Source organism: Crotalus tigris, unplaced genomic scaffold (assembly GCF_016545835.1).
Source record: "Crotalus tigris isolate CLP2741 ecotype Arizona unplaced genomic scaffold, ASM1654583v1 scf7180000020728.642097, whole genome shotgun sequence".
NCBI lineage: Eukaryota > Metazoa > Chordata > Lepidosauria > Squamata > Viperidae > Crotalus > Crotalus tigris.
Genome location: NW_024098154.1, coordinates 523947 through 551793, shown reverse-complemented (window position 1 = coordinate 551793; position 27847 = coordinate 523947). Strand labels below are relative to the sequence as shown.

Sequence of the window (27847 nt, the reverse complement as noted above, 5' to 3'; positions counted from 1 at the left end):
AGTGGAACAACCTGCCTCCAGAAGCGGTGAATGCTCCAACAATGGAAGTTTTTAAGAAGAAACTGGACAGCTGTTTGTCCAAAATGGTATAGGGTTTCCTGCCTGAGCAGGGGGTTGGACTAGATGACCTCCAAGGTCCCTTCCTTCGTTATTATTATTATCATTATCATTATTATTATTATCATTATCATTATTATTATTAATCTGGCTTTCCCCATTGACTTTGCAAGGCCTCTATCGTAGGAAGGTCGCAAATGGCAATCACATGACCCTGTAGAGCTGCAGCCGTCATAAATACATGCCAGTTGCCGAGCACCCAAATTTTGATCACATGACTTTGGAGATGCTGCAATGGTCCTAAGTTTGAGGACCAACTAAAACTAACTTTTTTCAATGCTATTGTCACCTGGGTTGCTAAATGAACGGTTGTAAGTCAAAGACTACCTGTATGTTTGCCATCTTGAATTATTTAAAAAAACCAATAAAGGCAGGATAAAAAAGAAAAAAATTTAAAAGCATCTAGAATTCCCAGGTCCTAGCCACGCTGGCTGAAAATCCTGCCTGTTGTGTCCCACCATACCTGGAAGGCCTCTGCTTGTAAATGCCGCTCAGTTATTTTGTACATAGCAGGATTCAATATTTTTCAACTTATAGAAGGACAAAAAAAGGTTTTTTTTCCTACTCTTGTTGCATCAAACTCAGCTGCAACCGTGTGGCGCTCAATTCTTTTTCCAGCTGCTCAACTTCGAAGCTCCGAACGCTGCTTAATTCCCTCAGCAGTCGGTCTTTCTCAAGGGATTCCTACAAGCAGATATACATAGTCTAAAAATTACAAATGAAAGAGCATTTGTTCGACAAGTTAAAATATCCCAGAAATATTGTGAGAAATTATGCAGATGTCTTGAATTAATTTAAGTGAGTTTAATGTTTAAGGATGGTCAAGCAAAGATTCATATGTTGTGAGGTTGCAACACAACCACCTCACAGCAACACCCCTGACATAGCAACATCACAGCATGCATTTCACCATCTTTGCCCAATCACAGCTCGGAGCTAATAATACACTTGTTTAATTAAAACAGTAAATATCTGCAGAAAGAGGACAACCCTTGGGAGAGGAATCCAATTGTATGGCAAATATTTGGGGTTTTTGCTTTCATTGCAATACAAATAGCATGCTTAGATCACACGATCCTCCTTTAACATAGCTTTTTCCTGGCTGACAGATTCTTCAAAATGTATTAAGTTCAACAGCATAATTTCGGAGCAAGGATATTTGCTATGGCAAATCTAGACAGCATACTCAAAAGCAGAGACATCACCCTGCCAACAAAAGTGTGTATAGTCAAGGCCATGGTTTTCCCAGTTGCAATGTATGGCTGTGAAAGTTGGACCATAAGAAAGGCTGAGCGCAAAAGAATTAAGGCCTTTGAACTATGGTGCTGGAGAAGACTCCTGCGAGTCCCCTGGACTGCAAGGCGATCCAACCGGTCAGTCCTAGAGGAGATCAACCCTGACTGCTCTTTAGAAGGCCAGATCCTGAAGTTGAAACACAAGTACTTTGGCCACCTAATGAGAAGGAAGGACTCACTGGAGAAGAGCCTAATGTTGGGAAAGATGGAGGGCAAGAGAAGAAGGGGACGACAGAGAATGAGGTGGCTGGATGGAGTCACTGAAGCAGTAGGCCTGAGCTTAAATGGACTCCAGAAGATCGTAGAGGAGAGGAAGGCCTGGAGGAACATTGTCCATGGGGTCGTGATGGGTCAGACACAACTTCGCAATTAACAACAACAAATATTTCAGTAATGGCTTTAATGTTTCAGCTGTTTAAAGTTTTGGACCTTCTGTATGAAATATGCAGACCACACCATGATGTATAACATTTAAGATATTCCAGCCAGCACAGCTATCAGGCTGAAAAACACTGCACTCAGATTGCCCAGCGCATTTCAGCTAATTATCTGAGGTCACATGATCCTCTTCATGAAGATCATATTTTTGGTTTGTTGTAATTATTATTTCTAATGGCAAGAACACGCCCAAGTACTATTCAGTATGCATGGACTATATTTTGTTCCATCTCTCCAGCTACTTCAGCGTTAACTGACTGGAACCCCCAAGAATCTGGAGGAGAAATCCATGAAGAACTGAGACACATTTGAAGTCTGAACACCCAAGCATATTTTTTAAAGACTTGATGATAAAAGATACAATTTCTGAATCAAAACCATGCAAACTTTTGGTTTAATTTTTATATTGGGAATTTTAAAAAAAAAAAAAAAATAAGAATTACCTGTAATACAGAAGAACATGTGTCCAGGGTGCTTCCAGAAGGACTAGAAAAGCAAGTACCCAACCATGGGAGGAGACGAGATTTTATTATTTCCATACCTTCATAATGGCCACCTGGGTTGATAAATTAAAAATACACATGACAAAATGCTTTAAAATGATTGGGTATGAATCCATTTCGGAAACACATGCCATACATGTACGATACATAGGGTTACCCCAAGTGATTAACAGAGACCCCCAAGAGTTGATGGGATTATCCAAAGAGTTGATAAAGTGCTAAGAGTCAGGGGGGGGCAGTAAATGACTGGGAGGGCCAATAGGAAGAGACTGAATCTGGAAAAGCATGATGACTTACTACTAAATAATGTCAGCGTCTTTGATGAAACGCATCAGATGTATTCTTCCCATTAAAGACATCAACAATTTCAGTAAAAAAAGATTATGTCAGATCTTATATTTTAAATATTACTTACTTTTATAAGGTCATCATTATTATGTATGGGCGATCTACAATAAGATTCATAGTCTAAGACTGGTGGAAAATTCAAGTCCTAATCAAGGACCTAGGAACGATTAAGGTAGTGCATAAGGAAATAGGCAGTTCCAAGCAGGGTGGGTTTTGTTTTTTGTTTTTGTAAAAGCAGGGTGTTCAGGTCTGACAAATTCAACATTTCCAGATATTCAGCGAGTAATCTCACCTTCTTGACAAGCTTGATTGAGAATCGAAAACAGCTGTCCCTGAATCATGGCGTTCAGTTCCATGATTTCACAGCACAGTGTCAAATTTTTATTACATGAGTTAATCTGAAAATCAGGTAAATGTTCTTGATTAATCCAGTTTTATCCGTTTTATTCCTTCACCAGTCATTCTTAACAAATAGAACAAATCTGAATGAGAAGTACAATTTTACATCATACGTCACTCCCGGTGAGTAGGAATGACAAGGGGTATAATTATAATAAATGTGGAGAAAGTTTTTTTTCCTTACTTTTGGCCATACTGATCGTAAGGAAGTTTTCCTTGGTTACTCAAAGACTACCTGGCACATGGAACTGTATGCACTGTTTATCATAATAAATCAAGGATTAAGATGTGAACCACACTGTCATAGCAGAATACAGTAGAAAAAAAAATCAATCTACATTCACACTAATTAATTTCATTAGTAAATAAAACTATTTTCCAAATACGATATGTTATTTTTCAGTTACTCCTTGTGCTTCTATATAATACATAAAAAGGGAGAATAATTTTTTTGCTCCCAGCACATTTGGAACTGGGTTAGACATACTCAAAAACGGGTGCTTTATGAGACTCCCTCATTCATAAAATGACTAACTTTATGGATTTCAAAGGCTTTACTGATGCAAAGTTTGTGCTTTTCTTCCCACTGATCTATGATTTTTAAACAATCAAATGGGACAGGAAAGCTGGTGGGAATCAAGTGAAGTGGGACATATGTATATTCTTAGATAAAACATTAAATCAGGAATAATGTTTTGCATCCACAGAAACTGGGAAAAGACTTATGATCTATGCAGTCTATTGGAACATGGTTTCACGAGGTAGAATGTTAGGCTTCATTCAGACCCGACTGCAGCATCAAATGATAACTAGCATGTGTAAATGAGCCTTAGTAGATAAAGCTTCACAAACTCTGAGCTCTCCAACTGCAGACGCAATGGGGTAGGGGTAAACATATCCTTAATTTCCAATTACCTCCAGCTCATCTTAGTGCATTTAAAGAAAGTGTATGGAGAACTCATTTCAAAAAATAACAAACGCATTCCAAAACTAGATGCACAGTATAAATCCAGAAGCCTGAAATGGTACTGATATTCAATAAAATATTAAAATGCTACTAAGAGGAAAGAATGATTAGGTCCTGGTAGAGCAACACAGATTGTTGTAAACTCTTACAGTCGTTCTCTGAGGTTGACCTGAAGACGGATTACAGTTACTTGTAATAGAAATTGCAGATGTTGCTAAGCATTTACTATTTACTTCCAGGGGTAGTTTAGAATTGTGGTTAAGGTGCCAGGCTAAAAACCAGGAGACTGTGAGTTCTAGTCCCCTCAGGCATAAAATAAATAATAAAGATGGGATATAAATAAAATTTAAAAACATGACAGATTCCATTCTCTACCTTCAGTCTGCCTCAGAAGACTATTGCAGGAACAAAAGGAGAGCCGGCTGAAACAAAGAGCTGGTTTCCAAGTCATTTGGTCTGAGCAGCTTGGAAGATCAGCAGAATAAAAATCTAACACTTTAAAAAAGATTTTACAGGATATCATGCCAACCAGGTGAAATGCAGACCCTAAGAGGGGAATGGCATGCCTGTGGAACGATAAACCAAGGATGTAAAATCTGGTCCAAGCTGCACTCAGGATCTGCCATCTGGTGACTGGAGGGGCAACTCCATGTGGACTAGTTGCTAAGGGTACCAAAGTGATTTTTCCACTGGTATCACTGGGAGATTTTTTTCAATTTTCCAGTCTGGCTTAGAGCTCTGGAATTTCATCCGATGTTTTCCCCACCCAAGCCTTATTTTTAGGTCAGCCAAGGTCGACCAAGGGCGATCCGTTGCCAAACTGGGGTGTGGGAGGAAGAAAAGAAACTTGAGTAATCAATAGTTACAAATAATTGCCGGTCTAAGATGTTGTCGGCACAGTGTACCATTACATTCTGTAACGGTGGCAACCACAACATTCCCTCCCTTCTTGGCGCGGGAATCCAGCGTCCTTGGTTACTGTTTTCCCGGGAAATCGCTAAGAGGTCTCCAAGATCCATTGAAGCCCGGATCCACCTCCCGCCATCAACTTGGTTCTCAGCGCCCTTCGCGAATCGGATTGTGGCGGGTTTTTTCTTTCCTTTATGGAGAGGATTTGGGTTGAAAAGTCCTCGGAGAAGATCTTGGAAGCTTATAATTACCCCCCGGCATACATTTTGCCCCTCTCCCTTCGCCGGAAGGGAAAATAATATTCAATCAGAATAGAGCTGTGGAAGGGACCTTTGGAGGTCTTCTAGTCCAACCCGCTCCGGCTCGAGCAGGAGACCCTATATGCCACTTCAGACAAGTGATTTGTCCAGTTTCTTCTTAAAAAGCTCCAGTGATGAAGTGCATCACGTTAAAAAAATAATAATAGAGGATGCTCTAGTCTAGACACTCAACACACACACACACACACACACACACACACACACGCCACCTCCTCGTCCCCAGATGCCTTCTCGAAAGACAAACCCTGCTTATATCAACCCGGCGTGTTACACACTCACATAATAGTCTTTATACCAACTTTCCAGCTTCTCCTGCAAAAGCCTGCAGGTCTCGTTGTTGATCAATCTCCTCAAGGTGTCAGCCATGCCTCCCGGAGATGGCGACAGAAAGGGCGAAGAGAGAGAGAGAGAGTCTAGGCTGAAGAAGGGCTTCTTTCCCAACCTAAGCAATGGGCGTCGGTTTTATATATATATATATATATATATTATTTTTTCTTCCTCCCGGGGCTTTCGCTTCACGCCAGCCCGGAGGTCCCGGCGAAGGAGACGGCCTTTCACTGGAGGGTGGCCTCCAAAAAGGCTCAGCCCGGGGTTTGTCCTGGCGAGCCTCCCCCGGTGATTGGAGCATTTTATACTCCGTGATTGTTAAACAAACTGACGTTGCCTTTTGCTCGGATGTCAGGGACGCCACGGCTGCGCGGAAAGAGCCCGCGGCTTTGGTTGTAGCAACGGGCCGAGAACCCCACCTTCCTCCGCGCCTTTTTCTCCGGCCTCGGGGTGGCGGGGAGAAGCGGCTTTCCAGGAGAAAGGGAGCTTGGAAAGGAAGCATGTTGGAAGGCAGCTTTCCCGACCACTCGATCCCTCCCTCCTCCTCCCCCCCCCACGGGATCTTTCCCTTCGCCGCCACCTTCCACCCCTGGCGCCTCGCCTTGGAGAGCTCTCCAAGGAGGAGTCTGGGAAGCGCCCAGAACGACTATGGGGCGGGAGGAGAGACGGGATCCCGTTATTAGAGGTTCCGGCAAATGGGCAAAATTGTGGCGAAGGCCGCGCTTTGGGCAGGCCGCTCGCCCTCGGGTCTCTCGCGGCTGGAAAGAGAGAACGAGGCGCTCCCCGCCTTCCGAAGAGGCTTCCGCGACCGCGACCCGCCCGCGAAGGATGCGGACGCGCGTGTGGCGCGTAGGTGACCTTTATTCTAATGACTCGAGAGTTCGGGCTTCCTTTTTCAAAATGATGCATTAATTTTCAGATCGCCAGATACAATCTTCACATTACAGGGAAGTGGAAAACGAAGCCTCCTCTTGTTCAGATTATTCTCCTACGTCTTGAAAGTATCCATCCATCCATCATCTACCAGTATCTGTCTGTCTGTCTATCTATCTATCTATCTATCTATCTATCTATCTATCTATCTATCTATCTATCATCTATCTATCCATCCATCCATCCATCCATCTGCTACCATATCTATCTATCTATCTATCTATCCATCCATCCATCCATCTACTACCATCTATTATTTTTATCTATTTCTTTCTATCTATCTATCTCTTCTATTTCTATCTATCTACAGTATTTATCCATCTACTACCATCTATTATTTATATCTCTATTTATCCATCCATCTATCCATCTACTACCATCTATTATCTATCTATCTATCCATTTATCTATCTATCCATCTGCTACCATATCTATCTGTCCATCCATCCATCCATCCATCTACTACCATCTATTATTTTTATCTATTTCTTTCTATCTATCTATCTCTTCTATTTCTATCTATCTACAGTATTTATCCATCTACTACCATCTATTATTTATATCTCTATTTATCCATCCATCTGTCCATCTACTACCATGTATTATCTATCTATCTGTCTATCTATCTATCTATCTATCTATCTATCTATCTATCTTCTATTTCTATCTATCTACAGTATCTATCCATCTATCTACTACCATCTATTATTTATCTATCTATCTATCCATCCATCCATCTATCTATCTGCAATAGTGGCAAATATCTGTAGCTTGGGTGTAGGATGAGGGTGAAAGTTCGTTCTCTGAACGTTTCATTACCAGGCTAGGTAACATCTTCAGCCGAGTTTAGGGGATGTCAGTATCACTGTTCTGTTTATAAGGGCTTCACATCCACACCTGCACTGACACTGAATTTAAGATCTTTTCAATCCTATAACTCAACCTTCTCTAACTTGATGCCTTCCAGGCGACTTAGACAACAACCTTTCCAATCCCCTGAGCGGTACATTTGGGGAAATCCAGTTTATGGGAAGCAACTCCTAGCAAATCTATTCATGTCCTGTGAGGAAAGGTAAAAGGGAGGCCAAATACTAAAAGGTGTGAAGGGATCTCTTGTGTCAGAGTAGGGTATTTTCATTAAATGGAATGTCAATTTTTGCAGCTATCCTTTTGAGCTGCGTATCCCTTTACGCCCAAGAATGAGAGAATAAGACATCACAATGGATATGTGTAGCATTTGTTTAGTACCACTTTACAAAGTTCTAGTTCCACTTTACAAAACTGTGGGGAAAAATGCACGTGCAGCAAACTGCCGTGCTTTCCCCCCCACAAACCTCATAACCTTTTGATACCCTTTGTCCTAATGAAGCAGCCAGAAGGTCATCCACTTTTGACTTAATGCCTCACCTACCTAAACAGATAATATGCTTAAGTTCCTTCCTATCTCTTCCTGTCTTTGTCAGTTCTTTCTCCTTTTGATCTACCTGTATTTGTTCTTACCTGGGTCTTTGACCATGTAATGTGTTACTAGAAAATAGTTGCTTACATGAAGACATTTTCCAATGAAGAAACCTTTGTCAGCATTTAATGGTAAAGCCTATGTATGAAACAAGTATATAAGAAGCAATAAACTCAAGAGTTTGTCAAGCTGTGTCCTGCAGCTTCAAACCTCTGCTCAAGACATGCCTGTGTCTTTTTCTTAGCTTCTTACACAAAACCTTTGCAAGACCACACTTAGAATGCTACATCCAGTTCTGGTCACCACAATATAAAAAAAGATGTTGAAAAGAATGCAGAGCAACAAGGATAATTAGGGGACTGGAGGCTAAAACATATGAAGAACTTTTTCAGAAATTGAGTATATCTACCTTAATGAAAAGAAGGGCTAGGAACTATATGATACCAGCGTTCCAATATTTGAGGGGTTCCTACAAGGACGGGGGTGGGAGGGTCAACCTATTTTCCAAAGCGCTTGAAGGCAAGACAAGAAGCAATGGATGGAAAATAATCAAGGAGAGAAACAACCTACAACTCAGGAGAAACTTCCTAACAGCGAGAACAATCAACCAGTGGAATGCCTTGCTTTCAGAAGTTGTGGGTGCTTCATCACTGGAGACTTTAAAGAAAAGACTGGATATGAAGATGTTGGAAGTGTAAACATAACATAGGCACGTATTGCCACATTTGGTGGACATGTGGTAAGGCAAAGGCCTATTGGAAAAATATACATATGTGGTTAGAAAAAATATTGGGCGAACAAGTGGACTTTAAACCTGAATATTTTTTTTACTAGGCATTATGCCTGAAAAGACTAATAAGCAGAAACTATATTTAATTTTACACAGCAGCGAGAATAATTTTTGCACAATACTGGAAGAACGAAGGACTGCCATCAAAGGAAGAAATAATCAGGAAAATATTGGAATGTGCAGAGATGGACAGATTAACTATGAGGTTGTAAGAAACAGACTACTATCAAATTTGGAATTTATTTTATTCTTGATTAGAGAAGAGAATGAAGGATTAGGAATTGAACATGTATTAGTATAGCAAACTCCAGACAACTTGTTGATTGGAAAAATTAACATATGTTGATGAAAAAAAAATTAATAAAAAAAATTTTTATGAAGAAAAAAAAAGAAGAGACTGGACAGCCTTTTAGCTGCAATGGTACTATAAAGTCTCCCGCTTGAGCAGGGGGTTGGACTAGATGACCTCCAAGGTCCCTTCCAACTCTATTATTCTATGCTCTCCCTCTCTTCGGACCGCGCTGCTTTTCTCCTGGGTCTTCCCTTGGGCATCCAACGGCCTCTTCTCGACCTCCGGTTCCCACCGTCTGCCGGCAGAAAGCGCGCACCGGGGGTGGGGAGAGGATTCCGCGTCAGCTTTTCGTCGAGCGCCGCCGCCGCCCAGCCTCGCTCCCCCTGCGGGCCAAGGAAGGACAACAAGCCGAAGATGGCGGTTCTTCCAGCCTCTGCAGCGGCGGCGGCGGCTTCCGAGCAGGTCGGTAGGCAACGGGGAAGGAGGGAATTCGGGCAGGCGCCGCGGAAAAGAAGGGAGCGGCGGCGCTTTTCTTGCGCTTTGGCAACCTGGCGCAAAGCAGAGGTGGCCGCGGCTGGGGCTAGCCTTCCGTCCGCCCCCCTCCCCCTTGGGACTCAGCTCTCCCCGGGTCTCGCAGCAGCTGGAGAAGGGCGGCTGGGAGCCGTCCGACCGAGCCCGGCGGCGGCCGGAGGGAGGACGCAGGGGCGAGAAAAGCTCGCTTCGGCGGCGCCATAGCCAAGCGCCTCTTTTTTTTTTTTGAAGCAATCCTCGCCCGTTATATTTGCGCTTTCGGAAGGAATCTTTAAAATACCTCTCCCCCCCCCAAATAAAATAAAATAAAATAAAATAAATCATGCGCTTGGGTGGATTTGCACCGCGGGCTGGCTGCTCCCTTGCTGGAGAACCACGCCCGGAGCGGCGTCCGAGAGGGAGATTCCTGCCCAAGTAAGCGCGCGCCCGGCCCGCCGCGCAAAGCAAAAATAGACCGCTACGAGTGGCAGCCTCTCCGCCCGCGGCCGGCGGGTCGCGACCGGGCTTGTTGCTCCTGGGCTGCCTGGAACAAGGACGCGGAGGCTGGAGGAGATGTGGGGAAAACCCGGGGCGGCCCAAACGGACCGCTGCGCGGGGATTGTGGAGGACAGAAAGGGCCGGCAAGCTTGGCAAAAAAAAAAAAACCGAGGAGGCCGACCTAGAATAACGCTCCCTTTTAAAGGCTAAGGCTGTGTGTGTGTGTGTGTGTGTTTGTATGTTTGTGTGTGTGTGTGTGTGTGTGTGTGTGAGAGAGAGAGAGAGAGATTGGCAAAAAACCGAGAAGGCCGACCTAGAATAACGCTCCCTTTTAAAGGCTGTGTGTGTGTGTTTTTGTGTGCGTGTGTGTATGTGTGGCCCTTTTAAAGGCAGTGTGTGTGAGTGAGTGAGTGAGAGAGAGAGAGAGAGAGAGATTGGCAAAAAAACGAGAAGGCCGACCTAGAATAACACTCCCTTTTAAAGGCTGTGTGTGTGTGTGAGAGAGAGAGAGACAGAGATCTTTCCTTGTCACTACATTAAAAAATAATAAGAGTAATATTTATGGTTGAAGGTGCAATTTTTTTTTAAGGATTTTACTTTGAAGAGACTGTCTTGTGCCCCCCATGTTCATTCAGTATAAATTACAGGTAGTCCTCGATTTACGACAGTACATTTAGTGACCTTTTGAAGTTACAGGGGCACCGAAGAAAGTGACTGAATACCATTTTTCACACTTAAGACCGTTGCAGCCTCCCCATGCACACACGATGAAAAGTCAGATGCTCCGCAACTGGTTCGTGTTTATGACGGGTTGCAGGGTCCTGGGGTCCTGTGGTCACCTTTTGTGATCTTCTGACATGCAGTGGGGAAGCCAGATTCACTTAACTGAACAACCTGTAGTGATTTCTCAACAATGGAGACAAAGGTTGTAAAAATGGGCTAAAATTAATATAAATGTCTGGCTTAGCAGTAGAAATTTTGGGCTCAATTGTAGTCGTAAGTTGAGGACTAGCTATACAGTATTTTCAAGTCTGCTTATTTCTTGGCCAGTGGGCCTTTTTTAAAAAAATTCAGTTAATACTATAACATACATCTGTCCTTTTCAAGCTAATCCTAAATTTAGACATTCATGTTCCATTTATTTTAAGGATGGCAAGCATGGTTAGCAGCTAAAAATTTGGCGAGTTGTTGGTCTAGCTCAGGGGTAGGCAACCTTGGCTCTTTTATAACTCGTGGACTTCAATTCCCAGAATTCCTGAGCCAGCCATGCTGAGGGGAAAGGGAGAGGTTCCAAGTTAAGCCAAGCTGGCTCAGGAATTCTGGGAGTTGAAGTCCATGAATCATAAAAGAACCAAGGTTGCCTACCCTGGTCTAGCTAGCCGATTTATAGGCACTATCTAGTTATAAGATAAATATCGAGGAGAAATGACTTGATTCTTTTTCATTTTCTTTGGGGAGAAGAGGAAAATATACAGTCAGGTTCTGATATATTGAGACAATGATATGTGTTTTGGCCAGCCTTAACATCTGGGAAGATTTTGGAGCCTAGGGTATTACGTGTGTGTGTGTGTGTGTGGTTCTGGGTCTCCTGTGTGAACGGGGTTGGATTACATGGCCTCCGAGGTCCATTCCAACTCTCTAATTCTATGATTCTGTAAGGGTCTCCTGCTTGAGCGGGGGCGGCTGGACTAGATGACCACCAAGATCCCTTCCAACCCTGTTATTCTGTGATTCTGTAAGGGTCTCCTACTGGACTTTTAGTGTTGGTTGGACATCCAACTATTAAAAACAATCCTTATATCCATAATTCTGTTAGTTTGTCCCATCTTGTATAAGCCACCAAAACTTGGGATGGATGTATTAAAATGGCTGTAATTCCTCAATGGTTAATGCAACACTTTTGTCAAACCCCTTGAATTAAAGCTGAAAGTCTTAATTTTGTTCACGTCTTGAGTGTTTCATTTCAAATTCAACGTGGTGGTGTACAGAGGCCAAATGCAAAAAAAAAAAGTATACCAATATATATGAACCTGACTGTATATATATCCCAGCAGGAAAGTATAGACAGCTCTTGACTAATGACTGGGCACTTAGCAACCATCTGAATTTATGACTGCCCCCCCCCCAAAGCTACTTATGATCCAGTTTCAAAATCCTGACATTTCCCTTCCCCCATGGTCATGTGAGTGTATTTAGGACAGTTTTGCCAGAAATTGTTTTTTGTTTTTTTTTATAAAAACTGCCATATGGCAAACAATGGGTTCTGGGGTTCGCTTAAGAATCATGGCGATCACTTTATGATCACTGAAAAAAATGGTTATAAAATGAAGTCCGATGATTTGGTGATCTATTTTATGAGCATCATGACCTAACACAGTGGTTCTCAACCTTTTTAATGCCGCGACCCCCAACCGGTCGTAAGTCGAGGACTACTCAACCGGTCGTAAGTCAAGGACTACTCAACTGGTGCAGCACCGTTTGCAGAATGGGACTTTTGGCGGGCTCAGCAGGGCAGAGACAGCCTGGACAATTCCTATTGGCTTTTGAAAGCCAATAGAATTAGACTCTATTCAAGAGAGTCTCTTCTATTGGCTTTCAAAAGCTAATAGAATAAAAGGGAGTAGCACAGCTAAGGAAAAGGGGGGAAAAATGGCGGACTGTGTTGTTTGGCGACCCCCGTGAAATGGTCGTTCGACCCCAAATGGTGTCCCGAACCACAGGTTGAGAACCACTGATCTAACAACTGAAATTCCTGGGCTCAGTTATGGTTGTCATTCAAAGAATACCTATTCTGTAATGACCACTAAAGTCTTTTTCAACTTCTGCGCCCATTCTCCAGAACGTAATCATTTTGTAAATAAAAATAAATGATATACTTTGTGTAGATGCTTTCTGGTCGTTTTTAAACATTTTTAAGTATTAGTGAGCTGTTCTTTTTATGATCATCATATTACAGCAGAAATGAAATATTGTCTAATAGGGTTTCCATCTGATGTGTTTGGCTGAAATTTTAGCAAAGCTCCAATGGCCCCGTGAAGAAATCGATGCGAGAAAAAGCCGTGGAACGCAGAAATATTAACAAAGAGCATAACAGTAATTTCAAGGCGGGATACATACCGATTGATGAAGGCCGTCTGCACAAAACTGGCTTGCGAGGCAGAAAAGGCAACTTGGCGATTTGTGTGCTGGTCCTCCTGTTTATCTTGGCTGTTGTTAATTTAATTGTAAGTATAACAATCTATAAAATGCCTCTTTACCTGACAATATTCAGTTAGAACAGTGGTTCTCAACCTGTGGGTCGGGACCCCATTTGGGGTCGAACGACCATTTCACGGGGGTCGCCAAACAACACAGTCCGCCATTTTTTCCCCCTTTTCCTTAGCTGTGCTACTCGCTTTTATTCTATTGGCTTTTGAAAGCCAATAGAATAGACTCTCTTGAATAGAGTCTAATTCTATTGGCTTTCAAAAGCCAATAGGAATTGTCCAGGCTGTTTCTGCCCTGCTGAGCCCACCAAAAGTCCCATTCTGCAAACGGTGCTGCACCAGTTGAGTAGTCCTCGACTTATGACCGGTTGAGTAGTCCTCGACTTACGACCGGTTGGGGGTCGCAGCATTAAAAAGGTTGAGAACCACTGAGTTAGAACTTTACTAGCAACAGGAGAGGCTCCATGTTGCTTCCTGATCAAGGGACAGAATGAGTCAACCTGCTGATTCCATGCACTAAAAAACAGCAGATGGAGGTTCCCTCAACCATACTGGAGCCTGCCATCTGACTTTTGAAGTATAAGGCAGAGGTCCCCAACCTTTTGGGCACCAGGGATTGGTTCCATGGAGAAAGGTCTTTCCATGGACCGGAGAGGGCATGGTTTTGTGTGCTGCCTACATCCCAAGGATGGGGCTTTGCTTGTTTGTACGGACTGGTTGCTGGCATGCTGCAGCCCAGTACTGGTCCACGGACCGGGGGTTGGGGACCCCTGGTGTAAAATGAACTATATACTCCCTAAATATTGGGTGGGAAGGCATCCTAAAAATCCAGGATATTTGACTGCTGACGCTTCCCCAGATCTCTCACACCGGATATACTGTATGAACCACTACAACAAATTGGCCCTACTGTATTTAATCACAGTAGAACAGGGGTCTTCATACTTGGCCCTTTTATGACTTGTGGACTTCAACTCCCAGAATTCCTTAGCCAGGCACGTGTGTCTGGCTGAGGAATTCTGGGATTTGAAGTCCACAAGTCATAAAAGGGCCAAGTTTGAAGACCCCTGCAGTGGAACTTAAGCATGGTTAAATAGACTGTCAGTATAATCCTAAAAGTGAAATTATTTTTGTTGCTAATAGGTAGGATTTCAACCAAACTTTGTATAATTGGAACTGTGCATATTTAGACAAAAGTGTAAGCGATAAATAAGGTGGGCTGTGAGTTCTAGTCCTGTCTTAGACATGAAAAACTGTCTGGGTGACTTTGGACAGTCACTCTCTCAGCCCAGCCCTCCTTACAAGAGTTGTTGTTGTGGAGAAAACAGGAGGGGAATAAAGGAGTATTAGATATGTTCACTGCCTTGAGTTACTTATAAAGTAACAAAGGCCTTTGCACCTAATATGTGACATATGACTTACACTTTGATGAGGCTTGTGCAAAAGTGTAGATTGCATGAATAAATGTTTGATTCTTGCTCCATGCTCTTGAGACTGCTTCTCATTTGTGCATTTAAAGTTGTCAAGTATTTGAAAATTGCATGCAAGTTGTTTCCAATCCTGGCTAGAAAAACGGGATATTTTGACTCTAGTATTTTTTTTTCAAATGTGGTGCCTTTCAGATATTTTGAGGCTGCAGTTCTCAAAATACTCATTCAGTATAGATGGGGAATTCTGGGAATTCTTAAACTATATTCCATAGAACATTTCTGTGCTCCAAATAACTTGAAAGTGAACTAGTCCCACTTGACTGCTTGCACACCATTCAAAACATACCATTAAATCATTCTTTGATATTTTATGTGCTGTTTAATCTCAGGTTATGTTTCAGATTGCACATGTAAGATTATTTGCAAAAAAAAAAAAAAGGAACTCCAGATCTACTGCATAAAGTTCATGTCCAGTGGGATGTTGCCAAGTGAAAAAAAACCCAACTATTATGAACAGCAAGCAAAATTTTGTAAAACCCAATGCTCTTATTTCACAGCTGTTTGTCAGTTTGCAGGATTCACACAGGATTCACACAGTCAACTCTTCTATTACATGACTATTTTTGATTTTGGTACTGTATCAAGAGGCGGGATATTATAGAGAAAGGTATAGTTTTTTTCCCCCCTATTAGGTGAAAGTTAACTGACCCGTCTTCCGAGGCATAAATTACAACATGAAATTGTATGATCTTGCGGATATATTCTAGATCAGCGGTTCTCAACCTGTGAGTCGGGACCCATTTGGGGTCAAACGACCATTTCACGGGGGTCGCCAAACAACGCAGTCCGCCATTTTTCCCCCCTTTTCCTTAGCTGTGCTACTCCCTTTTATTCTATTGGCTTTTGAGAGCCAATAGAATAGACTCTCTTGAATAGAGTCTAATTCTATTGGCTTTCAAAAGCCAGTAGGAATTGTCCAGGCTGTCTCTGCCCTGCTGAGCCCGCCAAAAGTCCCATTCTGCAAACGGTGCTGCATCAGTTGACTAGTCCTCGACTTATGACCGGTTGAGTAGTCCTCGACCTATGACCGGTTGGGGGTCGCAGCATTAAAAAGGTTGAGAACCACTGTTCTAGATTTTAAATATAGGGTTATAAAAACTTCAGAAAAACTATGAATTTACAAGCCAAATAAGTAGCTAATATCTATGAAATAAGAGTGATGTTCGCAGCTGTTCCTCAGAGGCATTTTGACCCAATTACAGTAATCTCTATAATAGATTTTTGAAAGGACGTGTACAGAAAAAGCGAAAAAGAATGTATAAGGTTAATTATAATGCCCGTTTCAAGACTTCAAAACAATCACATCCAAACAGGTAGTCCAGAATTTCATCTAGAACAGAGGTCCCCAAACTTTTGGGCACCAGAAACCAGTTTTGTGGAGAAAAGTTTTTCCATGGACCGGAGAGTGCATGGTTTTGTGTGCTGCCTGCATCCCATGGATGAGGCTTTATGTGGCCCAGTTGCTGGCATGCTGTGGCCCAGTACCGGTCCACGGACAGGGGGTGGGGGACCCCTAATCTAGAACATTTACATCTCATTGAGAGCTAAAATATTGGATGCAAGAAGGGAAAAAAATATATCGTGTTTTAAATATACCTTTTATTTTTCATTTTATAAAAGAAAGAATCTTAGCCATGCCTCTTATGGGTAGTCCTTGGCTTATGACCACAATTGAGCCCAAAATTTCTGTTGCTAAGCGAGACAGCTATTAAGTGAATTTTGCCCCATTTTACGACTTTTCTTGACACAGCTTTTATGTGAACCACTGCAGTTGTTAAGTTAGTAACAACTGCAGTTGTTAAGTGAATCTGGCTTCCCCCTTAATTTTGCTTGTCAGAAGGTCACAAAAAGTAATCACATGACCACGGGACACTACGACCGTCATAAATACAGGCCAGTTGCCAAGCATCCCGAACTTGATTATATGACCACAGGGGGGCGCTGCAATGGTCATAAGTGTGAAAAACGATCATAAGTCATTTTTTTCATTGCCATTGTAACATTGGCCACTAAACCAGGGGTAGGCAACCTTGGCTCTTTTATGACTCGTGGACTTCAACTCCCAGAATTCCTGAGCCAGCCATGCTGAGGGGACAGGGAGAGGTTTCCAAGCTGAGCCAGGCTGACTCAGGAATTCTGGGAGTTGAAGTCCACCAGTCATAAAAGAGCCAAGGTTGCCTACCCATGGACTAAACAAATGGTTATAAGTAGAGGACATTGTTTCCTATATTGTTATAGGCAGCTGCCTTTCATGGACATCATTCAAGCTTGCTGTACCACAAACATTTCTCAAAAGTTTTTGAAAACGTCAAAACATTTGCAAATGGCTCAGAGGTGAATTGGTTTTCCAGCCAAAATTAATCTTTCACAACTGTAACAAGCAATGTTTATTTTTATTTTTTTTTAGATCACCGTCATAATTTGGATCGTAATTCGCATTGGACCCAATGGCTGTGATAGCATGGAATTTCACGATAGCGGATTACTGCGGTTTAAACAAGATTCTGATATGGGGATTATACATCCACTGTATAAGAGCACAGTGGGAGGCCGACGGAACGAAGATTTGGTGATTGTGGGAGAAAATCAGCCAGTAAGTGTCTGCCTCCTGGCATATGATGCTCAGTATCTGAGATTTGGCTTCATATTATCTGGCTGAATGGCTGGAATCTAACCAAGAAGAAAATCTTCTTAATCATGATTCTTGTGGCATACCTCCTCCCCCTAGCAGACCCTTGTACTGCTACAATCACGTTATTCTCCAAAGCACCAGAGCGCAGCACAAGAAACAACGGATGGAAACTGAACAAAGAGAGAAGCAATCTGGAATTAAGGAGAAACTTAAGGGCAATTAACCAGTGGAATAGCTTGCCTCCAGAAATCGTGGGTGCTCCATCACTGGAGATTTTTAAGAAGAGGCTAGAGACAGTCACTTGTCTGAGATGGTATAGGTCAGTGGTGGCGAACCTATGGCACGGGTGCCAGAGGCGGCACTCGGAACCCTCTCTGTGGGCACACATGTTGTTGCCCCAGCCTTGCTTCCGTCCACGACCCCCTCCTTACCAGCAGCCTCCCTGGAGGAGAGTCACCCCGAGCGTGGCTCACCATGGAGCAGCGCAGCCAAGGACATGGCAGCTAGGCAGTGTAGACAAGACTCTGCCCTCACACCCCATCATGCAGTTGATGCTGCATGGCCGCCATGGCACTGCTGGGCTGCCTGGGCGATCTGCGGTGGGCCCTGGAGGCGGTGAGTGGCCCTGCGGGCAGGCAGGATGAGGCGGAGTGGGGGCGGGGCAGGAGGTGGAGCAGGGGCGGGGCCAGTTTTGGGGCACTCAGTCCTAAAAGGTTCGCCATCATTGGTGTAGGTTCTCTTGCTTGAGCAGAGGGCTGGACTAGAAGACCTCCAAGGTCCCTTCCAGCTCATTCTATTCATCTCTGATAAATCAAAAATCTGGGTTTTTGTTATTGGTCACTTGCTTGCTTTGCTGGTTAGTGAAATTCTTTTTTATTTCTATGATACTGGATATTGCAGTTTTCTTTATTTGTTTTGTTCACTGCAATTTGTTGGATGCTGTCTTGCATGTATACCTTTTTAAATTAAATTGATAAATTGGTTATCAAAAGCACTACCAATTAATAATTTAAGTATAATAAATTGTTATTAAATTCACCACCCTCTTTCTTTTTTTTTAAAGATTGTATTTCAGCAGGGGGAAACGAAACTTAGTGTGGAGAAAAACAAAACTTCAATTACCAGTGATATCGGAATGGAATTTGTTGACCCACGAACTCAAAACACTTTGTTTAGCACTGACTACAATACCCATGAGTTTCATTTGCCAAGCGGAGTAAAAATTTTAAACGTCCAAAAAGCATCTACAGAAAGGGTATGGATTATATTTGGTTTATTTCCAACTGAAAATGTATGTAATATGTTTGGGTTTTTTTTAAAAATAATGACATCTGAAATTCATAATTTTATTTATATTTTTATTGAGATTCATATAAATTTGCAAAAGCAGGGTCTTGTACTCTGCACATAGCATAAACAAGCAAATGATAACTAAGATGTACCTAGTTAAGCATAGTTAACAGAAAGACCTTGCAATGATAGTACATTTAAACCATGGGTTAGAGCAGGGGTAGGTAACCTTGGCTCTTTTATGACTCGTGGACTTCAACTCCCAGAATTCCTGAGCCAGCTTGAAGTCCACAAGTCTTAAAGTTGCCAAGTTTGAAGACCCCTGGTTCACATAAAGCTACTAAGTTTTTCGGTAACAAGAGTCGAAACAAGACAACAGACAAAGATAGAAATCTAGAATTTTAAAATTCAGATCTGAGAGCATTTTTTAAAATCCAGATCTGCTAATCCTAAGCAGTTATTTATGTGTTAAAATCAAAGTGCAAATAGTGAATAGCCCTGTTTAAGCACAAGGCGTCTTTTACACAAGATATTTTGATATTTTTATAAATTTGATAACTAGTTTAGTAAACACATCGTATAGCCATGCTCTTTTTTTTTCCTTTTCTTAGATTACAAGCAATGCCACCAGTGATCTCAATATAAAAGTTGATGGGCGTGCTATTGTCCGTGGAAATGAAGGAGTATTTATTACGGGTAAAACTATTAAGTTTTCCATGGGACGCAACTTGGAACTGAAAGCAGTAAGTAATTCCAGGATTTTCAGCTATTTTGTAATGTAGTCACTCCACTAAAGGAATGTCATTTGGTTCAGCTTTGTCATTTGTGAACTTAAACTTGCATGCACACACACACACACACACACACACACACACAACACACACACACACTATATTTTTAATCTTTCAATTGGCCTTTAAATCTGTTTCATGCATAAACACTTTCTAGCTCATACACAAAATGCTCTGTTGAATTCCTGAATAAATTATGCGCACCCATACACTTGTAGCTGTGTTTTGAAGCGAATATAGGATATTTGAATATTAAAACTAAGTAGTGCCTTTGCAGAGACATCACCCTGCCAACAAAAGTGCATTTAGTCAAGGCCATGGTTTTCCCAGTTGCAATGTATGGCTGTGAAAGTTGGACCATAAGAAAGGCTGAGTGCCAAAGAATTGAGGCCTTTGAACTCTGGTGCTGGAGAAGACTCCTGCGAGTCCCCTGGACTGCAAGGCGATCAACCGGTCAATCCTAGAGGAGATCAACCCTGACTGCTCTTTAGAAGGCCAGATCCTGAAGTTGAAACTCAAGTACTTTGGCCAACTAATGAAAAGGAAGGACTCACTGGAGAAGAGCCTAATGCTGGGAAAGATGGAGGGCAATAGAAGAAGGGGACGACAGAGAATGAGGGGGCTGGATGGAATCACTGAAGCAGTAGGCGTGAGCTTGAATGGACTCCAGAAGATGGTAGAGGACAGGAAGGCCTGGAGGAACGTTGTCCAGGGGATCGCGATGGGTCGGACACGACTTCTCAACTAACAACAAAGTGCCTTTGCAGAAGAATAAGAAGACAGTGTCTCGTTCTAAGTGTAAATAAAAGCAATCATCCAGTTCCATTAAAAGAAAAAAAATTTAATCAAAATATTTTTATTACCTTAAAACGATAGCAAAACCAGTTGTAGTTTCTACATTAATTATTGCCCTCCTGCTAAGGTATGTAAAGCAAGTTCAGTTCTGTAGTGTCAATAATGAAGTGGGTTCAACCCTCTCTCAAAAGAGAAGTATGTCAGGGGTTTAAGCAGAGATTTTCCAATATGTCATATTTTGATGTATTGTAACTGCAACATTTCACAGCTAACAAATGATGCATCAACCCTATTTTTCCAAAACACATGGGAGTTTAGAACTAGCAATGTGCAAAAAATATCATGGAATGAATCTTTCTTGAATTTCTGAAATATTCTGAACCATCTTTTCTTTTGAGTGGTTCAAACAAGTTACTCCTAACATTTTGGAAATATTTTGAGCATTTCAAAAAAAACTTCCACAAAGGGTGAAAGTTAATAGTGGCACACTCCTGTTTTACATTCAGCACCGGTTACCAAACACTCAGAATGAGATGGTTCACATCTGAAAAGGTTTTGTTCAAAACTTGTGTTTGTTCCTGCTTACAGTAATAATCAGAATAAGTTGTTAAAGCTTAATAAAAACTAAAAAAAAAAAAAAAAAAGAGCACACTGTGATGTCCCTGTTTGCAGCAGAAAGAGCTTCATGCTCTGTGGTCAAAAAGTGTACAGGTATTCCTCGACTTAACAGCCACAACTGGGCCCAGATTTTATGTTGCTAAGTGAGAAATTTAAGTAAGCTTTGTCCCATTTTACGACTTTTCTTGCCACATTTGTTAAGCCAACCGCTGCCGTTGTTAAAATTAGTAACAAGGTTAAGTGAATCTGGTTTTCCTATTGATTTTGCTTGTCAGAAAGTCACAAAAGATGGTCACACGAACCCGGGACACTGCAACCGTCATAAATACGAGTCAGTTGCCAAGCGTCCAAATTTTGATCACGTGACCATGGGGAGGCTGCAATGGTTGTAAGTGTGAAAAACAGTCATAAGTGACTTTTTTTCAGGGCCGTTGTAACTTCAGTCACTACACTAAACAAACTGTAAGGACTACCTGATTTTGCCCACTCTATGAAGAGAAATCCATCCAATTTTGCTGTGGTAACAACTGAAATGACAACAGGGAAAACCAGGAACGAGGCACAGTGCTGTGGAAGACCCCGAGTGCAGTTTCACTGCAGGCCCGCCATCACAACTTTTGTTATGTACATGAACAGGGGACTATGAAAAAGAGTGAACAATTTCCCTTTTTTTTAAAACTAAGGGGTTTTTGTGTGTGTGTGTGTGCTTTAATGTGTAGACAGTATTGTGGGAAGTTCGGTGAAGTTTATTTTAAAGCATAAAGCACAATTCCACAGCAGTTAAACAAGGAATTTCTGTTGTATAAATAGTCCTCGACTTATGATACATTTCGGATCAGAAATTCCATTGCTAAGCAAGGAAGTTGTTAAGGGAATTGCGCCCGATTTTACAACCTTTTTTTTGGGCCACGGTTAAGAGAATCACTGTAGTTTTTAAGTGAATCATGTGGTTTTTTAGTGAATCTGGCTTTGCTCGTCAGAAGCTCGTTGGGAAGGTCACAAATGGCCATCCCATGGCCCCAGGATGCTGCAGTGGTCACAAGTACATGCTGGTTGCCAAACCCCTGGATTTGATCATGGGAATGCTGCAATCATAAAGGTGACAACTGGCCTTAAGTCCATTTTTACAGTGCCATTGTAATGTTGAACAATCACTAAACAAATTGTTATAAGTCAAGTTATACCTGTAATGTAGCTGTAAGTAAGCACAATACTTGGAGTGCAGCCGAGGTGGCGCAGCAGTTAGAGTGCAGTACTGCAGGCCACTTTAGCTGACTGTGTTCAGCAGGTCAGCGGTTCAAATCTCACCGGCTCAAGGTTGACTCAGCCTTCCATCCTTCCAATGTAGGTAAAATGAGGACCCAGATTGTTGGGGGCAATGTAAATATATATATATATATATATATATATATATATATACATTGCTTACTGGTGTACACCGCTTAGAGAGTGCTTGCACTTAAAGCGGTATGTAAGTCTCATAAATAAATAAATGCAGGTACCGTGTTTCCCCCCCCCAAATAAGACCGGGTCTTATATTAATCTTTGCTCCAAAAGACACCTTAGGGCAGGGGTAGGCAATTTTGGCTCTTTTATGATTCCTGGACTTCAACTCCCAGAATTCCTGAGCCAGCAATGGCTCAGCTTGGAAACCTCTCCCTTTCCCCTCAGCATGGCTGGCTCAGGAATTCTGGGAGTTGAAGTCCATGAGTCATAAAAGAGCCAAGGTGGCCTACCTCTGGCCTAGGCCTAGGCCGCTTTATGACTCATGGACTTCAATTCCCAGAATTCCTGAGCCAGCATGGCTCAGCTTGGAAACCTCTCCCTTTCCCCTCAGCATGGTTGGCTCAGGAATTCTGGGAGTTAAAGTCCACGAGTCCTAAAAGAGCCAAGGTAGCCTACCCCTGCATTAGGGCTTATTTTCCTGTTAGGTCTTATTTTTGGGGAGAGGGAGTACAGTACTAAATGTGTCTGTCTGGCTAATGATCTTAACTGGGGCTTATTTTTGGGGTAGGGCTTATATTACGAACATCCTGAAAAATCATGCTGGGTTTTATTTTCCAGCTGGGTCTTATTTTCGGGGAAACACAGCAAATATAAGATCGCAGGAAGGGAAGGAACATGTATAAAATAAGGTATGGTGATTTCAGACAAACATAATATTGGATTGTCCCCTTTAGGACATGAAATCCAAACTCTTCCATTTTTAGGAGTCTAAGTTAGTCACCCCAGATGATTGCTTCCACTTGAACACTTCCAATAAAGAAAAGTTGGAGACATGCCTATTTTTATACAGGTGTTCCTCGACTTACGACCACAAATGAGGACCAGTACCGGGCCGCGGCATGCCAGCAACCAGTCCGCACAAACAAGCAAAGCCTCACCCATAGGATGCAGGCAGCACACAAAACCATGCCCCCTCCGGTCTGTGGAAAAACCTCTCTCCACGTAACCGATCCCTGGTGTCCAAAAGGTTGTGGACCTCTGTTCTAAAGTATCGACTATGAAGATAGTTACATGTTTATTGATTTCAACATATTCCTTTCCTAGGACAACTCCATTATCCTGAATGGAAGTATGATGATCAACGTATCGCGACTGCCAAATTCTTCTCACAAGGAACAATTTAACAATGGTGACTGGGAACGTTACAAACTTTGCGTATGTTCTGATGGGACCTTATTCCGTATTCCAGTCAAGAGTCACAATATGGGTTGTCAAACCACCATGAATCCATGTGGCAATACGTATTAGAGGCGAACGTGGGTACTGTGGAAAAGAAAAATCACTATATTTAAGTTCAAGCCACTGCATGTTTGCGAGGATGTTTTTAATTATTTGTAGAAATATTAAATGGAAGCACTTCTTCTGCACAGATCTCCACAGGTAGCATTGCTGATTAGGCCAATCGTGTTCCTTGCTGGGTGGAAGTGCATTTTAGTAAGGCAGTTAAACAGATGTGCAGAATGTACTTCGAGGTATTGTTGAATTAAAATTGCCAAATAAGCCTGTGTGTGTTTCAAAAATAACTTGGAAGAATTGTTTTGGGATTTGCCAAGGGCAGCACGCTTCAGCTGTTTTGTTAATATGGCCCCCTAGAGCTTTTGGCAAAGACTCCTGCAACAATAATACATAATTCATTTTTGTTTCTGGTACTTTTATCGTTGCAAGTGTGTATTTCTCAGACATTATACTTAGAGCCTTATTTGGTCTCATTATAATTCAGGCATCTGTTCTTTGAAATTTATATGTATTGAATTCCATGTTCTAATTTTGGCTGGAGAATTCAAATCTTTCTGGAAACTTGATTATGGAAAAAAGAGTCTATGTCTATGATTGAGCAGCTATAGGTCATTGGACTATCAGAACCCTGGTGGTTAGAATGCAGTGCTGCAGGCTAATTCTGCTGAAAGCCGACTGCCAGCAGTTCGACTCTCACCGGCTCAAGGTTGACTCAGCCTTCCATCCTTCCGAGGTCGGTAAAATGAGGACTCAGATTGTTGGGGGCAAGAGGCTGACTATGTAAACTGCTTAGAGGGCAGTGAAGCGGTATATAAGTCTAAGTGCTATTGTTATTATTCTCTTTTCCTACTAAATTAAAAAATCCATTTTTTCCAAGTAGTACTTTGAATAATTTGAGTTTGGCAAAACTCATGATAGGATTACCAACCTCTGCTTCTGCCCAAACAGCTGTTGGCTCATTTTGGAAAATATCCCGCAGTTTAAAATGTTTTTAAAGACTTTTGGTTTATCAGTTTTTTAGGCGTGGCATTTGAAAATGCCTCTGGCAGAGGTCCCGTGAAAACTGAACAAGATTAAAAACATTTAAGTCTGCCTTGCGAGAGTGCATGGAATTTATTGGTTGACTGCAGATAAAATTCTGCTTTATTGCTAATTGAGATTGAACAGTTTGACGGTATCTTCTCTGCTCATATTGTGTCCTTCTTCACTCAATCTTTCCATCTCCAGCTTCAGTTTTAAAATGGGATATTATCAATGGGAGGTCACTAATGAGAAGCTAGTCACAGAGCATCATCTGCAACTTTGACTGTATGCTAATATAGCTGGGTACACAAGCAATTGGGCTGCATCAAGGCCCTGATCCTTCTAAGGCCGTGGTTCTCAACCTTTTTAATGCCGCGACCCCCAACCGGTCGTAAGTCGAGGACTACTCAACTGGTGCAGCACAGTTTGCAGAATGGGACTTTTGGCGGGCTCAGCAGGGCAGAGACAGCCTGGACAATTCCTATTGGCTTTTGAAAGCCAATAGAATTAGACTCTATTCAAGAGAGTAGCACAGCTAAGGAAAAGGGGGGAAAATGGTGGACTGCGTTGTTTGGCAACCCCCGTGAAATGGTCGTTCGACCCCAAATGGGGTCCCGACCCACAGGTTGAGAACCACTGTTCTAAGGGATGTGGAATATTTAAAACTGCTAGACCAAAGCTACTGTTACCTCAAATATAGCAGGACATCGTAGTAAGTAGTAGAATTCCAAGTATTCATGCTATATTTATATATGCATTTCTGTAGGGGGTCGGATCTCGTATTTGTTTCTATCAAGTGGTACAAATGGTAGAAAAAAAATCCTTGGTCTTGTTTACTACGTTCTGTTAAATATTAAAGATTCCTTTTCCCAAATCAATTTCTATACGTTGAGAATGCATTGAAAGTTGCTGGTTAAGGTAATGAATAGATATCTAGACTTCGGTACTTTTGTTGACGTATTTGAAGAAATGGTCATTTGGAACCGATTATGTCCACACGGAAATCGGATGCTGCATTTGCTGCTAGACTTTCCAATGCCTGAATGGTACTTGAAGGGAGAAATTGCTAAGAGTAATAGTATAAATAAATTGTGGTCTGCCTGCATCAAAGGAGAAGCGATAAATTGAAAGGCAGCGCAATAGAACGATGCAGCTGGACAATTTGCAGTTTGGAGTTTTAACAAGAGTTCACAGAGAATGTTTAATTTATAGCCTCACATATTTTGTGGCCTGGAATTTAGTCTTGTGAGCAAATCGCTGCCCGATTCCTTCGCTCTGTGGCCCTGTTGTTATTCCGCCGTGCAGCTCTGGGTTGAAATCACTAGCTAACACCGGTTTATTTTTTGTAATCCACCCAGAATCACAGAGTGGGTAGGCAGTCATATAAATTTTCTTAAATAAACAAAAATAAACACAGGCAAATACATCTGCTATGTTCCGCTGTTGTAGTTTGATTTAAGCCTAATTTAATTGTAAGCCACCCTGCTGGGCTGCTCCAGAAGAGCAGCACTGAATAGAAATTGTAGTAGTGTTATTTTGAAATCGGGGTGTTTGTTTGTTTTTTTACTTGATTTCAGAGTTAATTTTAATTAAAATACTGCTGGTATATACTTGCATGCCATGTATGGAAGAGATAATAGTATTCCAATGTTGTGCAAGCACTTAAATTAATGTTCAGTTCTATTGGGTCCTTAGTCCTCAGCTAATGCCTTAACGTTACATCCTGTTTAAATGTTTCATAAAAGTTACAGAAATTGGTATGACAACTGATAAAATAAAATAAACAAAAATAAACAAATCCTCAAATCCACATCACACTAGAGGTGCTTCTGTTCTATGGTTTGCAATCATTTTTATTTGTGGAAGTATTCAAAGGCACCTCAGAGGCTAAAAGTAGGTAATATGAAGACAAGAAAAATTGCAAACCTCACGATCTTTAAGACTATTAAAAGATGGTGTTGAGATAGTTTTGCAAAACATTTTACAAGCAAGTTTACGATTAACTCATCATTTCATAACATATGAAAAAAATGTTATTTGGTGGAGTATTTTGTTCTGGACTGTATATGCTTTAATGCAGGGTTTCTCAACCGGCTGGAGAATTCTGGGAGTTGAAGTCCAGACATCTGAAAGTTGCCAAGGTTAAGAAACACTGCTTTAATGTCACAATGAAATGTTAAGTTTAACAAGGTTAACAACAAAAAGTTTAACAAGAAGAATGGAATCTGCCACTAAACTTTGGCAACTGCTTTGACGAAATCTAATATTTGATATTGGGCATCTCGTTTTCTATTTAATTGTTCCTAATTACATATTAACATATTCTACATGTAGATAATGATTTTTTCCTTACAAGGGCGTTTTTAAATAGGAGTACCGGTAGTCCTCAACTTATGACCACAATTGAGGCCAAATTTTCTGTTGCTAAGAAACGGTTGCTAAATGAGCTTTGCCCCATTTTACGGCCTTTCTTGCTATCGTTGTTAAATGAATCGCCTCAGTTGTTAAATTAGTAACAACAGCTGTTAAGTGAATCTGGCTTCCCATTTGATGTTGCTTGTCATATCACAATAGGGGACACTGCAACCGTCATAAATATGAATCAGTTGTCAAGTGTCCAAATATTGATCCCCTTGACCACGGGGATTCTGCAGCGGTCATTAAAAAAAGGTCATAAGTCCCTTTTTTTTTCAGTGCTGTTGTAACTTTGAACGGTCACTAAATGAACAGTTGTAAGTCGAGGACTATGAAATGTTTGGAATACTTAGTTCAGCAGTCGGCTATCAAAATTCACCGGATATATGTACTGAACATGTTAAGGTTTGCTTTTGATTAGAATAATGCATTCTTTTTGATTTTATTTATTATTATTTTTGGGGTCATATGGCTTCAACGTTTGGGTCCCTGATGTTTACGTAGGAAGAATTAAGTGACGGGTTTGTTGCGCCAGTTTCTAATATCGAATACTGGATTCGTAGTCGCAATGACTCATCAGCTCCTTAGTAAACTAGTGTGCAGTTTTAATAAAAAGCCCGTACATGTATTGAAAATGTTCTTGGCAGAGTATGGATACTGTTGTGAAGACTAAATGGATAGGAATGTGCAGCGTTTCAGAATGAAGAGTGTAAACACCACACCTGTCCCGAGTCTCATTA

At 41.7% G+C, this 27847-nt stretch overlaps 2 protein-coding genes across 5 annotated transcripts in view; one reads left to right on the top strand and one right to left on the bottom strand.

Annotated features, from left to right (window-relative positions):
• The window catches only part of SPATA18 (spermatogenesis associated 18), a 40024-nt gene extending 33866 nt beyond the window's left edge, over positions 1 to 6158 (bottom strand). Inside the window, exons 1-4 of one of the 3 annotated variants that reach the window (XM_039368296.1) lie at positions 5576 to 6158; positions 2994 to 3099; positions 2294 to 2406; positions 683 to 801 (exon numbers count right to left, since the gene is read on the bottom strand). In XM_039368296.1, the coding sequence (XP_039224230.1) occupies positions 683 to 801; positions 2294 to 2406; positions 2994 to 3099; positions 5576 to 5662 (425 nt within the window). In that variant the 5' untranslated portion in view covers positions 5663 to 6158. Of the gene's footprint in view, positions 1 to 682; positions 802 to 2293; positions 2407 to 2993; positions 3100 to 4442; positions 4986 to 5575 lie in introns of those variants that run through there. The other 2 variants (XM_039368297.1, XM_039368298.1) reach the window with 2 other exon arrangements.
• A 3128-nt stretch (positions 6159 to 9286) lies between these two features.
• On the top strand, positions 9287 to 23933 carry SGCB (sarcoglycan beta). 2 transcript variants are annotated; one of them, XM_039368305.1, is made up of 6 exons: positions 9287 to 9559; positions 13120 to 13329; positions 17209 to 17394; positions 18497 to 18688; positions 19335 to 19466; positions 23478 to 23933. In XM_039368305.1, exons 1-6 carry the CDS (start codon positions 9302 to 9304, stop codon positions 23679 to 23681), a joined length of 1182 nt encoding a protein of 393 aa, XP_039224239.1. In that variant the 5' UTR covers positions 9287 to 9301; the 3' UTR covers positions 23682 to 23933. The 2 variants fall into 2 exon arrangements, with proteins under 2 accessions (XP_039224239.1, XP_039224240.1); XM_039368306.1 differs by having other exon boundaries at positions 9448 to 9559; positions 13086 to 13329.
• The last annotated feature ends 3914 nt before the right edge of the window (positions 23934 to 27847 follow it).

What these genes read in the sequence shown, in the direction of transcription:
- SGCB (XM_039368305.1), top strand. Translation starts at nt 9,302, where the DNA reads ATGCTCTCCCTCTCTTCGGACCGCGCTGCTTTTCTCCTGGGTCTTCCC. An exon ending in AAAAAGCATCTACAGAAAGG is followed by an intron (nt 18,689 to 19,334) that starts GTATGGATTATA and finishes TCCTTTTCTTAG; the next exon opens with ATTACAAGCAATGCCACCAG. An exon ending in GCAACTTGGAACTGAAAGCA is followed by an intron (nt 19,467 to 23,477) that starts GTAAGTAATTCC and finishes TTCCTTTCCTAG; the next exon opens with GACAACTCCATTATCCTGAA.